The sequence below is a fragment of the Odocoileus virginianus genome, chromosome 14, assembly GCF_023699985.2.
Source record: "Odocoileus virginianus isolate 20LAN1187 ecotype Illinois chromosome 14, Ovbor_1.2, whole genome shotgun sequence".
In the NCBI taxonomy this organism is placed as follows: domain Eukaryota; kingdom Metazoa; phylum Chordata; class Mammalia; order Artiodactyla; family Cervidae; genus Odocoileus; species Odocoileus virginianus.
In genome coordinates this window covers 12579366-12594934 of record NC_069687.1, presented here as the reverse complement: position 1 = coordinate 12594934, position 15569 = coordinate 12579366, and the positions used below count along the sequence as shown (strand labels likewise).

The 15569-nt window shown below is 46.0% G+C and overlaps 1 protein-coding gene across 3 annotated transcripts in view; it reads right to left on the bottom strand.

Annotated features, from left to right (window-relative positions):
• The window catches only part of TRIO (trio Rho guanine nucleotide exchange factor), a 355050-nt gene that overhangs the window by 17953 nt on the left and 321528 nt on the right, over positions 1 to 15569 (bottom strand). For all 3 annotated transcript variants that reach the window (XM_070476498.1, XM_070476499.1, XM_070476497.1), the window contains exons 38-47: positions 15417 to 15565; positions 13823 to 13889; positions 12380 to 12483; positions 10592 to 10661; positions 8295 to 8384; positions 6712 to 6804; positions 5933 to 5983; positions 5643 to 5720; positions 4523 to 4714; positions 2506 to 2683 (exon numbers count right to left, since the gene is read on the bottom strand). In XM_070476498.1, coding sequence (XP_070332599.1) covers positions 2506 to 2683; positions 4523 to 4714; positions 5643 to 5720; positions 5933 to 5983; positions 6712 to 6804; positions 8295 to 8384; positions 10592 to 10661; positions 12380 to 12483; positions 13823 to 13889; positions 15417 to 15565 — 1072 coding nt within the window. The remainder of the gene's footprint in view (positions 1 to 2505; positions 2684 to 4522; positions 4715 to 5642; positions 5721 to 5932; positions 5984 to 6711; positions 6805 to 8294; positions 8385 to 10591; positions 10662 to 12379; positions 12484 to 13822; positions 13890 to 15416; positions 15566 to 15569) is intronic.

Sequence of the window (15569 nt, the reverse complement as noted above, 5' to 3'; positions counted from 1 at the left end):
GCAAGGCACAAGAGAGATTCGGTTAGGGCACCGAGGGAGGGGGCCGTCACAGGGGCAAAGGGGGCACGATTGCCCCAGGCTCACGTCACAGGGGGTGGGGTGGGGGTGGGGAGGGGTGTCCACCATCGCCCAGTCACCTGGATCCGGGGACACCCACCCATCCGCCAGGCAGCGGGCTGGCTCCACCCACCAGGGAAGGAAAAAGAAAAGGTCTTCGATTTAACTGTGCTTGTGTGCTGAGTCGCTCGGTCCTGTCCTACTCTTTGTGACCCCACGGACTGCAGCCTGCCAGGCTCCTCTGTCCGTGGGATTCTCCGGGCAAGAATACTGTTAAGTATGAATGAGTTAAACTGGCTCTATCAAGGGCAGTCTGCAGGTCCCAGGGAGGACAGGTGAGGAGCAGGCTGGAGGAGAGGTTTCCTGCCCAGGAGCAGCCAGCACAGCCTACACATGTCCACCTCCGGGGAAAAGGAGAAGAATCAGCCCTGAGCATCCCTGCAAACCACCAGGGTCCCAGGGGGGCCCAGGGCTGCTGGGGAGGCTCAGCTGGGACTCCACAGGTACCAGCTGGTTCCCACAGGGGCAGTTGGGTCCAGCTGCCGCGAAGCAGAGAGCAGTGAGGCAGAGAGGAACCTGGCTGGGGGTTACCACCCGCGGAGGCGGTGTTAGGGACCACCTCGGGGAAGGTGCTCCACAAACCCTGGGGGATTGTGAAGCTGTTCCATCTCTGGGCTTAGTGAGTTAGCTACGTCATCCTGTGGGAAGATGCAGGCAAACACTAACAAGTCCTTGAGTGGGGCATGGCAGCCCACTCCAGTATCCTTGCCTGGAGAATCCCATGGACAGAGGTGACTGACAGGCTAGTCTGTGGGGTCACAGAATTGGACACACTGAATGCCTAAGCACAGCACAGCAACACAGATCCCTGCAGAGCTAAATAAAGCCTCTGCCAGTCGGACAGTCTAATGTAGCCCCTTCCTGCCTGCGAGACGTCGGGCAGGTGTGAGGGAGTATCCTGGAGCCAAACGACCGCGTGGGCCGCAGCGCCGCGTGGGCCGCAGCCCCGCGTAGGACTAAGGGGAGGGAGAGGTGGGCCAGCAGGGCTGGAGCCCCCCCTCCAGCCCCGACATCTGTCCGCCCTTGGGAGCAGCGTCCTCAGCATCTCTGGGCTGAGAGTCCAGGGGTGAACGGCATGGCCCACTCATGCCTGTGATTCGGAAAGCAGCTCAGTTCATTTTAAAGAAGATGGTCTAAGCTTAGAGGTTTCCCAACAGTTACATGTTGCGGACTGGCGTTCAGTGGTCTAAGTTTAGAGGTTTCCCAACAGTTACATGTTGCGGACTGGCGTTCAGTGAAGCTCTCAAAAACAACACATTTAAAGATATCTGCATTCACTCACAGCCACCGGGGGAACTATTCTTCCCATGCATGGGAACCGTCCCCCTAATACCCCTAGCCCCGGCCATCCAGTTGTAACTGCACACACAAGAAACGCTCCATAAACGGCCTAGACAGGACCCTGGAGTTAGCACTTGGCTGATTACCCCTCAGCCAAAAATGCCACGTGACCCTGACCTTTCTCGCAGTGCCTGTGTTCCTGGCTCTTGAATGTCACTCGAGCTGTGGGGCTGGTTTTATGTGACAGAGAGATTACAGTGTCCTGTTGGACCAGGGCGTAGATACAGAACATGGACATGGAGAAAAGGACAAAGATACGACATCAATGCGTATCTAGTTCTCACTGAATTTTTGATGCTCTTCAGTAATCACCAAATTAAAACCAGAGTGGAAGGCAGTGGCCCTAAGGTGAAGCGAGCAGATTTAGGTCAGGGATATAAAAAGTCTAACTGTCTGCAATGTGAGGTCAGCGTGGTCTCTCTCCTTGCAGAGAAGACCTTTCCCTGGGGTGTTGGCACCTCACTATTGTCCTGAGTCGTACTGTATTATTATGGTATTGCTCCTCTATATCACTTGTGTCATAGAAGTGGGAAGGAAAAAAAATGCCTTGGTTTTAACAAGGAGGGCAGTTCTACCATGTGGTAGAACATAAATTTTAAAGTTGCACACAAGAATGTCTCCAACATCTCTGGCCAATTCCGTCTGCTGCCTTAGTCTTTCTCACACATTCCTCTCCCAGGATGGGCTCTGGGGCACACATGCTGTGGGAGACCGTGGGACAAAATGAACCGGACAGTGGTAAGGGGCTCACAGCCAAGAGCCAGATGGCTGCTGTGTCTCCACTCTGCTACCAACAGCATATGGGACCTGGAGCAAATGACAAACCCACTTTGTGCCTCAGCTTCCCCATCTATAAAATGGGAGTAATATCGGGACTGGCCGCTTCGGGTCATTGGGAAGATGAAAGAAGCACTAGGTGGGTAGTGCTTGGCATAGTGTCTGGTCCACAGTAACTGCTCAGAGAGTCTTGTTGCTACTGTTCGTATGTGACAGGAGAGAGATGAGAAATAAAAACATGTACTTTTGGAAAGTAACCACACACATTACCGTTTAAAAAATTGCGCTGGTTTTCTAAAATCTGGTTGATTTCATGGATCCATGTCTGCCGGACACTTGGACTGGATGAGTGGAGGATGAAGGTCTCTACCACGTCACCCGTCCGCGATGTCAGAGCGAACTTACAGGGATCATTTTCCACGTTTTCCTCCAGGCAAAGGCAGCTCACCTTAAAAAAAAAAAAAAAAAAAAAAAAGAAAGCATTATTCACAATGGCCAAAAGGCAGAAGCAAACCAAGTGTCCATTAACAGATGGATGGATAATCAAATGTGTCTGTATACACAGTGGACTATTGTAACAGCCTTGAAAAAGGAAGGACATTCTGTCATAGGCTATACCATAGGTGAGCCTGGAGGCCACTGAGCTACATGAAATGAGCCAGGGGGAGAACGCCCAGCACTGAGATGATTCCCTTTGGATGAGGCCCTTAGCGTATTGTTTAATGAGGATGGAGTTCTACATTTATAAGATGAAAAGAGTCCTGGAGATGGATGGTGGTGATGGTTGCATGACAAGTGTGAATGTACTTAACACCAGAGGGCTGGACACTGACAAACGGTTAAGATGGTAAATGTTATGTGTCGGGAAGGTCCCCTGGAGAAGGGAATGGCTACCCACTCCGGTATTCTTGACTGGAGAATTTCATAGGCAGAAGGAACCTGGTGGGTTATAGTCCATGGAGTTACAAAGAGTTGGATATGACTGAGCGACTGTTTTACCACAAAACAAAAAACAAAAAAAAACTAAAGCACATTTATTCCCACTGGTCAAGTGCAAAGTAAAGTTCATCTTGGGTCAAAATTGAAACCACCACTCTTTGGTTGAGCTACCATTTTTACTACCTCGAAAATCATTATCTCGAAGCTTTTTAATGATTCTTTTAACTCTGGTATATGGGGATCACCAGGAATTTAATGAGTAGCTTAAACAATTAACTAGAAATGTTAATCTGCTGGGACCTCAGGTCTCCTCTATCTCACTCTTGGTTTGTACCTTTTACAGGGCTCAGGGCCATCTGCAGTCTTTGTCTTTTTCTTAGTCAGAGACCAAGCCACCCTGGGGCAAAGACCGCCTGGCCTGCCCAGCCCTACAGCCCCCTGCCTGGTTCTGAGGGCAGAGAAGATCCTTGCTAAATGAAGAAGAGAAAAAGGTAAGCTATATCCTCTCCAAATCCATGCCTCTGAACTTGAATAATTCATGTGGTCCTAGAGAAGGTGGAGCAGAAAAAACCTAACAAAGGTGAGGTCTTCTCGTGGTGGTAAAAATGAATGCTGCAGCTATACGTTCCCCCATCAGCCACTGGGGAACTCAGACAGTAGAGGATGGAGTGAATTTAAAGGGTCTGACATGTATTAGAAAATTCTCTAAATATTTAATAAAGATCAGGATTTGTTGCTGTTCAGTCTCTAAGTCGTGTCTGACTCTGAGATCCCGTGGACGGCAGCACGCCAGGCTTCCCTGTCCATCGCCAACTCCTGGTACTTGCTCAAACTCATATCCATTGAGTCAGTGATGCCATCCAACCATCTCATCCTCTGCCATCCCCTTTCCTCCTGCCTTCAAACTTCCCCAGCATCAGGATCTTTCCCACTGAGTCAGTTCATCAGGTGGCCAAAGTATTGGAGCTTCAGCTTCAGTCCTTCCAATGAATAGTCAGGGTTGATTTCCTTTAGAATTGACTGGTTTGATCTCCTTGCAGTCCATGGGACTCTCAAGAGTCTTCTCCAGCACCACAGTTTAAAAGCATCAATTCTTTGGCACTCAGCCTTCCTTACAGTCCAACTCTCATACCCATACATGACCACTGGAAAAACCATAGCTTTGACTCTACAAACCTTAGTCGGCAAAATAACGTCTCTGCTTTTTTAATACGCTGTTTAGGTTTGTCGCAACCTTTCTTCCAAGGAGCAGGAAAGATCAGGACACGTCATCATTAAAAAGGACACATTTTTTCAGCGTACCAGGTATACGCATTAGTGCTTGAGAAAATAGGCAAACACGAGTTACCTTGATACTGTTCTTGAACAGGAATCCTGGCATGGAGAAGCCCTTTTTTTTATCCAGCGGCTCGCTGAAAATGACGATCTGCTCAAAGAGGAACACCCGCCTCTCTTTGCAGCGAGGCAGCAGCCCCGTGTCCGGGTCTGTGACCAAGAATGTGTCTTGCAGGAGCAGCTTGCCCTGGGCCACGATCTTACCCTGGATGTGGAAAGGGTGCAGAGGAACAGAAGAAAACACTGCATTCAAAGTTAAGATACAGGAACTTTTGTTTCTTTAGTTTTCCTCCCACAGAATGATGTATTTTTCTGGTATTAATTTATGGAGTGTAGACATTTCTTTTAGTATAATGAGGTCTTAGCTCCAAAGAGAAAAATCATCTAAATAAAATTCTTGCCAGCTCTTGTGTAAACCACTGGCCTCAGTTACAGTCAGAGACAGAAAATGGATGGAAGGGTGTAGTTCGCAATGGAAGCGTGCTTCTCCAGGGGCGGTCCACGGCCAGGCGCCACTAGCATCCTGGGTGGGACCCGCTCACAAATGCACAGGAGCCTCCAGGAGAGCCTGTCTGTGTGTTTTTTGTTTTTTTTGAGAACCCCCAGCATGTTAAACTAACCCACTCCTCTAGCAAAACAGTAGACAAGAAAAATAAAAACTCCTGTCTCCTTACTCGACAATCAAACTGAAAGAAAAAAAAAAGGATTCTGGGCTCTGGACATCCTCAGGATGCTAGTAGGCATATGTAATCTGAGGGGTCTGGCAACTCACAGAGAAGTCTGTGACTAAGGGGGAGCCCAGGGACCTGGAGTCAGGCTCCGGGGTCTGACAGATGACAGATGGACGGGCCCCTGCGCGGCGTGCCGGGGAAGGAGGCTCGCTCCTCCATAGCAGAGGGCCCTGGAGACAGAGCAGAGGCCTGCCTGCTCCCGCCTCGAGGTGCTGGGCTTTGAGCAGGGGAAGGTCTCCTCCAAAAGCTAATCAGATGCACCCAGAAAAGCTGAAACATGGTGCCACTCAGGGTGACGGACAGCGAGAGAAGACAGAGAACCAAGCAGAAAGGGTCGGCTTTCTGCAGGTGGTGGTCAAGCATCCCAGGCAGAGCAGTAGGTTTAAGGAGGAGCCACATTACGTCGAAGCCTTGTAGCCTCCCGACGTTCATCATGTCGTTGCAGCGCTTCGGGACGACGCACATGACCTCCACGGCTCTCTGCAGGGCAGGTGGAGCGGGGGAGCAGAGTTAGCCTTCAGTTCTGGGGCCAGGCTGGAGCACTAACCCTCCAATCTACCCCCTTGTTCAGTTCCTCCCCTGCCCGCCCGCGAGTGGACGGACGGCACACCCAGGGCTCGGGAGACCCCCCTCCCCCGGCCCCCCCCCAGGGACAGGCTGCTTCAGAGACGCACCCAGCGGGGTGTCAGTACCTCTAGTTCTGATGTATCCAGGCTGGCTTTTTTGGAATACTTGAGGAAGTCCTGTAGGAGGAAGACAGACACAAGGGCATGATAAGGGTGATGGTCACACAGCAGTACCCTTTCTGCTGAACCAGGATGCCAGCTATTGGGCCAGTCTCGTTTTTTTCTCCCAGTAACACAAAGATAAGGTAAGATATCCCCAGGCGGACCTCAAGCCACAGGAGGGCGAAAGTCAGACCCAACTGATCTAAGCAGGTCGTGGTTCCTGTGTCACCCCAAGACAGGCGCTCATCTCTCTTTACCTCCAGGTTCTGAGTTTTATGTGTGAAGGTATCTCGCCACCTCCAACAGTCACTTTTATCACGGAAAATGGCTTGACTTTGCCTTCAGGGGTGCTGAGGCATTTGAATCACTCAAGGGCGGTTGCTGAGCCCTCAGAGAGGAACTGGCAGAGCCTAAACGTTTAATCTGAAACCCCAAGGAGACAGAAAACCTGCAAGGTGGGTTAGAGCCCAAGAGAGTATTCAAGATCCGTGGTGGGGAGAAAAAGCTCACCTTCACAGATGTTTTGTTTCAGAACCTGATGTAAATGAAAAGTTGAGAAAACAGTATAAGGTGTCTCCTTCAGTTTTAAAAAACTTATTTGGAAATATTGGAAATCAGAAATGACAAGACTGCTTCTTTTTTTTTTTTTTACAGAAAAGATGCTCATCAGCTGCCCAGCCCGCCGGCCCCCTCACGAGTCTCGTCCTCCTGCCGAGTGGGCTCGGGCCCCGGCAGAGCCTCACCTTGAGCAGCAGCTGGTACTTCGTGATCCTCTGCACTGGTTTGATCAGCAAGTCCGTGAGCTGCAGCCTGTGGCCCAGGCGCTGCTTTAAGTCCTGGGGTTTTGGAGGAGGAAGAAAAGGATCTTGAGTGCTGTCTTTTAATCAGTTAGTTATTCGTTTTGACATAACATTTTATTGTCCATCTAGAATGAAAACCTTTTCTGTTTTATGAAACCGAAAAACATGCTGAACGATCTAGACATCTGAAGAGACTAGCAAGTACAGAAGGTTGAATGTGATTCATAAGATGTGCTTAATGTTAATCATTTGAAATTTAAACTTAAAAATTATTGGGACTTAAACAATTCTGCCCCCCACATATGATATCACTTATATGTGGAATCTAAAATATGATACAAATGAACTTATTTACAAGACAGAAACAGACTAGTCATAGAAGACAAATCATGACTACCAAAGGGGGAAGGTGGGGAGGGAATGGATAAATTCGGAGCCTGGGACCAGTAGAGACACACCACTATATACAAAATAAATAATAAGGCTGCTCTGTATAGCACAGGGAACCACACACAATATCCAGCAATAAATCACAATGGAAAAGAATATATGTACATATACAGGTATGTATATATGTACAACTGAATCACCCCCACTGTACACCAAAAACCAATACAACACTGTGAATCAACTACACTGACTACTGCCTTTTAAAAGGCAATTTTCAGTCCCTGTAACTCAGGAACGTTAACTACATGGTAGCAGAGGTAACGAGAAGAGAGGCCGCGCTGCACATAACCCACCAGTGTGGGTTACCCACATGACCCACGGCTCAGAATGGCCATGTTTGAGCCTCCTGAGCTGTTTTTCAAAGCAGCCTTCTATGCTTGCCTACAAAAGCCTTTTTTTTCAGTTGCTTACTTTTATTCATACAAATATTTTATATCTAGGCTAAAAGTTTAGATTGTGAATTATCCTGCATGTGAAAGTGAGCCTTAGTCTGAAATTGATTTTAAAAACCTCTGATTTTGTTAAGGTTACTCATCATTTTTTTAATCATTTTGTTTACTGATTTTTGGGTGTGCTGGCTTTTCTCTAGCTCTGGTGAGCAGGCAGCACTCTCCAGCTGCAGCTCATGGTCTTCTCGTGCCAGCCAAATGGATGTCTTGCTGCGGAGCATGTATCGAGGGCGCCTGGGCTCCAGTAGCTGAGGCTCCCAGCTCCAGAGCACAGACTCAACAGCTGTGGCTCCCAGGCTTAGCTGCTCCTCAGCATGTGGGATCTTCCTGGGCTGGGGATCAAACTGGTGTCTCCCGCCCTGGCAGGCGGATTCTTGACCACTGAGCCACCAGGGAAGCCCCAAGCCCCTGACTTTAGCTGTGACCCCAGTGCTCTGAATGCTAAGGGATGTGATCACAGGTTGAATTTATACTCACTTCTCTGGTTTACAGGAAAGAAATACAAGTTCAGGAGTCTTATAACTGAGGCTAATTTCCTGATGATTGCTTAATCTCGTGGGAAACAAATTTTTGGAAATCAGCTGTAACCAACAATTCAGAATTGCTTTGTAACTCAGTCAGTCTTACCTCAAAAAAGGTGTCAATGTATTCTGAGACAATGTGTTCAGACTTTGGTTTATTTTGACAATAAACTATGTACATGTGCAACCTTCTCTCCTAGAAAAGGAAGGCAAACAGATGGGTTAGAACACAGGAAGCAAGTACATAGCATCACTACATTTGGAAAGGAACTTTTCTTTCGAGAAAACCGCATGGTTAGGCTCTTGGGAGCACATTCCAGGTTCCTGATGCTGGCTCCAAAAACAGCCCTTCTTTATCTTTCCCTCAGATACAGCAAACCTCACACTTTACTTGGGAAAACACCAGAGGCGGTGAAAGAACACAGTTCTTAGTATTACACCAAGCATCACTTTCCACCCTTCAAACCCTGCCAGTGGCTCCGGGAAGCCTGGCTTTTTTTTTTAACGAGGTTAGAAAAAGCTCTTTAGTTTTAAATACTGAAGGCAGTCTTAAATACTGAGCCATTATTTCCTGCACTGACCCTCAAAGTGTGCTGTGCACACCCCTGGGGTCCTGGAGGCCTCCTGGGGACCCATCAGGTCAAACTATTTTCAAATAATACTAAGTTGTCACCTATCCTTTTCATGTGCTACCATCTGCAGTGATGTGCAAAATCAGTGGTAGGAGAAACCGCTGGCATTTTAGCAAATATCCCTCACCACTACACATGCCAGCTTCAGCTGAGACTGTCCTTGATGAAGTGACAAAAATTCATTGTATTAAGACTCAACCACGGGCTATACACCTTTCTAACCTTCCAGTGATAAGATGGGGGTCCTGGTGACATGTCTGCCTCGTGTGAGAGCAGGCGCGGCAGCGCCCTCGCGTGACTGAGCCATGAGCTGAACCAGCTGCTTGTTTTTACTTAAAAGCCTCAAGGACTATAATTATTTATGCGTGGGTATCTGCTAAACCCTTTCCTGAACATGGATAAAATAAGCCTGTGTTTCAAGACAAACAACCTGCAATGTCTATTAATAATGAAAATTTAAGCTTTCAAGAAAAAAATTAACATTTTGGAGAACGTGGCTCTGCCATCTTGAACTTGACCATGAAACGAAAGTGAAAGTCACTCAGTCTTTGTGACCCCAGGGACTATACAGTCCATGGAATTCTCCAGGCCAGAATACTGGCGTGGGGAGCCTTTCCCTTCTCCAGGGGATCTTCCCAACCCAGGGATCGAACCCAGGTCTCCCGCATTGTAGGCCGATTCTTTACCAGCTGAGCTACTAGAACTTGACAATACTTAAAAGATTTTTGTGAAGAGATGGGTGGTGATATGAACAAATCTGATTTTTTCTTTTTTTGGCAGCGGGGATATTGTTTATTGAAATAGTTCACCATCTGGAAGATCTATCTCAATCAGTGGGTCAGGATTTTCCAAAAGACCAATGCAGGATGTCATGAGCTGGTGCAGGAGGCAAAGTGTCTTTAACAGCAAGATGGCTCTGTGGCTTTCAGGGCAACAAAAGTGAGGTCACCAATGGGCTTTCAGATTCCATGTTGCAACTAACCTTTAAGAAATTATCTGAAAAGGCTATTAAAATATTCATTCCTTTCTAACCAAATATCTGCGTGAGGATAGATTTTTTTCCCCCGTAAATTTTACCTAAAAAAAATATCACAGTAGGTTCAATACAGAAACAAGATATAAACACGCATCTATCTTCTATTAAGCCAGACATTAAGGAGACGTGCAAAAATACAAAAGCTTTGGTCACTTTGAAAATATAGTAATTTTTCCTAAAAACCAAACCAAAAAAAACCCTTATTCTTAACGTGCTTATTTAATTAATTTGTTTGTCTGTCTTATTGCCACAGCATGTGGCATGTGGGATCTTAGTTAACCAACTAGGGATGGAACCCACACCCCCTGCAGTGGAAGCATGGAGTCTTAACGGCCGGACTGCCAGTAAGTTCCAACATGCTTGCTTTAGATTTACAAATACTTGGTTACTACATTAAACCCGCTGCACATCTAGGTACATCACCATCTGCACCAGACACTTCTTTGCCCAGAGACGTTTCCAAATGTTCCTGCTGCTGGTCTGGCTCTGGTCCCCTTCGGACCATCTTGGCCTGCTTGTGAGCTAAACAGCCAACTTGGGCCAGGTGACAGGGAAAGCAGACCATTCTCATGTAGAAGAGCAGTGGGGATTTGAATTCCAACCAGCTGATACTGTACGGTTTGATTTTAATATAAACATTTCTGTAAACTGCAAGTGAGTTCTCCTTTAATCTGACAAGCCAATTACTAAATATGACAATATAGAAGAGAATATAAATAATGCTTCTGTACTTACATGTTTAACAAAAAGGGATCCTAGTTTTTCTGGATCTTCAAGGCACTTCTCCAACTCTCCTAAAAAAAAGCTGCAGTGAAAGGAGAAATATTAGAACCATCTCCGATTTGACCTTCCAATTTTAGACTGAGGTTTAAATTTTCAAAATAGCCTGTTTTGACATTAGCAATCTGGAAGTGTAAAGTATATGTTTAGACACTACAACGCATACTGAAAAACGTTTTGTTAGGACAGAAAGCAGAAAGAGATACAACTTAAAACAGTTTAAAAGGTTAAGTCAGAGCAAAACACCCCTTGACTGGCAATCTTCCCTTCCTCTTGAATAATCCACATTTCTGTTTCATTTTTTAAAATGACTCAAATAATAAAATCTCATCTGAATATGGGGTAAAAAAAAAAAATGCTTCAAAGCAGTTGGTCATTTTTCTTTATCTTGGTCTGCATACCTGTGAATTTCATATTCTTTCCATGGTTATTTTTAAGAGGCTCAAATCTGAATGTAATCTGTGACAGCTTTAGAGTTTTCTCAAATATTATCAAAATCAACTTCCAGGTTGCAAATATTAGGTCCCATTAAGATAAAACTGGGGCTTCCCAGGTGGTGCAGTGATAAAGAATCTGCCTGCCAATGCAGGAGACACATGAGATGAAGGTTCGATAGCTGGGTCGGGAAGATCCCCTGGCCAAGAAAGTGGCAACCCACTCCAGTATTCTTGCCTGGGAAATTCCATGGACAGAAGAGCCTGCTGGGCTATAGTCTATGGGGTCGCGAAAGAGTCAGACATGACTGGGTACACAGCATACACACAAGATCAAAAGTAGGTATAACCACAGAAACAGAACAAAACAGATGACTGCTCTTCACTTCGTCTGGACTAGAGTTGTTGGTAAGATGTATGCCCACCTTAGCTATTACTTCCATATGTTGCTATTCGTATCTTGGATTTTATTGACCTGCAAGCCAGCACACCATGAATGCCATGTTGAACTGTCCTGCATTTGAAGATGCACTATCCTCTGGTTCTGCACATACCATGCAGACACTGTATCTCCAGGGGCAATTTCTCTGTCTGGTCATCCCAGCAGCTTGGTGCTGTTTCCCCTTTTCTGTCATAGCTTAAGAACCAGCCTTGGGACCAGATGATTAGATAATGGCACCAAATATCCCTTTACAAAATTGGTTTCACTACAGATCAGGACAGGTGTGGCAAGGTACTGGAATCAAATTTGATTTTCATGGGCAATCATGTCTACTTTCCCCATGGGTGCTGACTTGAAAAATAACTCTTTAATAGTAATTTGTGTTTATTACAGAGGTGGCTGCAATTTTAACTACAAATACTCATCAAAGCTTACTCCATGCAGGTGGTGTTCTAAGTGCTTTATGTATGTGTATTAACTCAGTCACTCCATAAAAACCCCACGAGGCGGGTAACACAGTGACCCAAATGAAGGATGGAGGCAGACAGCTCAGGGTCAGGACCAGACTATGAACCCAGATGGTCAGACTCGGTACCCAGGCCTCCAGCCCCACCTTCCCCCGCTCCCTGGGCCCCTGGATGGACCAGCATGAAGAAGGTAAGGGACTTCCTCTGCCATGAAACAACCAGAAAACTCCTCAGCAAAGCAGTGTTTCCTCTGCACCAGCTGCCTGCACGAGGCTATACAGGTTAGTGAAATGAAATGAGTCAAGAGGTATCCTCTCCCACTCGCCCGACAAGACTGTGATGCAGTTTGGTGGGTGATGACACACAGCCCACGGCTGAGTGTGGCGTGTATTTTACGTACTCTCTGTGCCAGTCGTAAATCTGATGGATGTTGCCAAACACAATCTTGTCTTTGCCTTTCATGTCGTCAGGAACACCATCTTCTTTCATAAGTGCCATGTAGCCCTGAAAGTAAATATGTAAAGATAAGATTATCTCACTGAACATGTTTGAATCAAGCAGTGGTTTATTGACTGAGAGTCACAGAGGACAAAACAGACATACGCACTGCCTTGTAAACCAACTGTTTATTTAAGAACAAAAACCTTTTGAGAAATATGTCCTTAACTGGCCCGTGAAAATATAGTCACATTCACTGCCATGACTTTCTCTCCCTGAACTGTTTAGCATTCAAAGATCAAAACTCTTCTGAGGAACTGGAAAGTTTAAATAAATGTAAATGATCTTGTCAGCTTGTAAATATTAACTATTTGGCATGAAGCGTTATTTCCTCTGTTCTCAATACTGATCTGATCTGATATAAACAGACTTTCTTTTCTTTTTGGATTATCTACATAATTTGTTAAATAAGGATTTAATAATATACTTTCCACAAATTGATTTCTAACACCAGCTGGTTAACTATGTTGCTAAAATGTGGTTTAAAACTTCTATATAACTCAGATGTGATTCAGCCCATACAAGAAGCTCTGAAGTTATTCTTGATATGTCATGCATGTTTAATCTTTTATGTTATGCAATTAACTGTAATAGCTATTACTTTTCATGGAATGTCCATCCAAAAAGTACTGCCTTGTACATATTTGCAAAGCTGAAAGAATAAATAATAAAGTTTCATTTTACAAAAATAGCTTTCTCACGAATTGAGTTTACTAACATGATGATGCCCTGAAGTTAATGTAGGGACAAGGCCAGCGATGACCCTTGATTTTGGATGAAAGGCAGCGGCTTAGCTATGGTTACAAATTGCAGAGTAACTTCTGGTCAGTGAAACTAGTGACATATTCGTTCTGTGAAAACTACAAGCAAATGGCCTGGGGTGGCAGCCCCTGACCAAGCTCCAAACCCAGGGGGGATTCAGGATGTAACTGAATCCAGAGCTGGTCACATTGACTTTTCAACCAAAGATGTCCTCATTTCCGTGGTGATGCCCACATTCTTATAAAATAATCAAAGGCCAGATTTCCATACCAGAAATTCACTGTTTGGAGATAACATTTACAAACTATATATATATACACATACATATATATGTTATATATATATATAAAAGAAGACTCCTGTCAAGATGTACTGTTCAAAAAAGAAGTCTTTAAAAAGTTATTAAGATATTTGGCTAAATTTTATTTTTCAGAAATATTTTGTTGGTTGTTTTATTGTTTTTAGTAAAAAATATTTTCCAAGGCTTTTGAGAAGCTATCAGCATTCAACTGTCCAGATGAACAGCCTTCTCACAAGCCTCAGAGCTAGCTGATACAGGTTATTAATCTCTGAAAGCACACACCTCCACCACACAGCCGAGGTCCCGCACATAGTCACGCTCTGTCTCCACTAATTCCTGTAAAACGTAGCTGAAAAAAGGGAGGGGAAAAACAGTGTTTACAATCCACAATCTAAGGAATTGTCTGACGAAACTCTTTCATACCCTTTCTTTCATCAGGTCAGATTCCGCAGGGGCTGTGAAGTCATCTGACAAACTTGCACTTCGGGTCCCCAACCACTCACAGGTTCACGTGGGTGACCCACAGAACTGCGGAGGTCACAAAAGACCTCACGTCCGGGATGCATTCCTGTCACCAGACTCTGACCGTGTGGACGATGACTAAGAGAAGCTAAGATGTAACTCTGCTATAAAGCCAAGACATTAAAGGAAGCCGGTCTTCTGCTTCTTTGTGTTTTAACGCTTGAGTCATTTTAAGCTTTTCTGGATATACAAAAGAAATTTAACTCAGATGTTTAAAGCCTTGGGTCAGAACACATCACTCAGAAACGTTCCTTTCAGTAAGGATCAGTAACCACTGATCCTTAAGGCCATTCAGATGATAGAGGACAGTCACTTGATTAGTTACAGCAAACCACCTCAATTGACCTGGAAAAGTTAATTGGCTGATTGGTTGGTTGTTCATTTAACCAGCACCTCTCATGCACCTGAAGTCACTCTAGATGCTGGGATACAGCATCAAACCAAGTCTCCGTGCTCATGTGGCTGGTAAATTTTTTCCTCTTTTCCAAGTATAATTTTAAACCCTTTGTAATATTTTTCAGGACTTTTTAACTGAAACTAAAAAATTCTACCATGAAGGTATGTTTCACGTTCCTGGGACTGCATTTAATTCTATGTTGCCTTTTTTCTTTACTACTGTGTATATAACGAGGCTTTCTAGGTGGCGCAGTCATAACAAATCTGCCTGCCAATGTAGGAGACACAAGAGAAGTGGGTTCGATCCCTGGGTCAGGAAGATCCCCCGGAGGAGGAAATGGCAATCCACTTCAGGATTCTTGCCTGGGAAATCCCATGGACAGAGGAGCCTGGTGGGCTACCCTCTGTGATGTCGCAGTCAGCCACAACCGAGCGACAGAGCACACACGCCTGAATGTGATGGAAAGTACAGCAGCTTCTCACCGGAAGTGACAGGAGAGATTCTCCTATCACTCGCTTCCAAATAAAGTGCAATGCAGAAATAAACGAATGCTGCGGCTATGCCTCCCTGCAGCCTCCTGAGGCTCTGAAGACTTTGCAAACACACGTACACATGGCGCAGGCAGTAAAGAACCCGCCTGCCAAACGCAGAAGACTCGCAAGAGGCTCAGGTTCAATCCCTGGTCGGGAAGATCCCCGGAGGAGGGCATGACAACCCGCTCCAGCATCCTTGCCTGGAGAATCCCATGGACAGAGGAGCCTGGTGGGCTACAGTCCATGGGGTCGCAGAGTCGGACACGACTGAAGCGACTTAGCACAGCACGCTCGTGTAACTGCTCAGTGAAGAGACCCTGGGTCTCCTCCTGTGACTCAGAGAGGAAGCCGGGCCACAGCTCTGAAGATGGTTGGGCCAGCAGGGGAGCCCCCGAGCGCTGACAACTAGAACACTGGGTCTTACTGTCGTCTCTTTAAAGAGCTGGACTTCCTCTCTTCCATCTCATCGATGGGCGAGGAGGAGGACAGCAGGGAGTTGTCTGAAGGGTTGAAGGAGGGGCTGCTGCTGTCCCCCTGGTCGACGAGGAGTGAGCTGGGACGATCCTCCAGAGCCTGG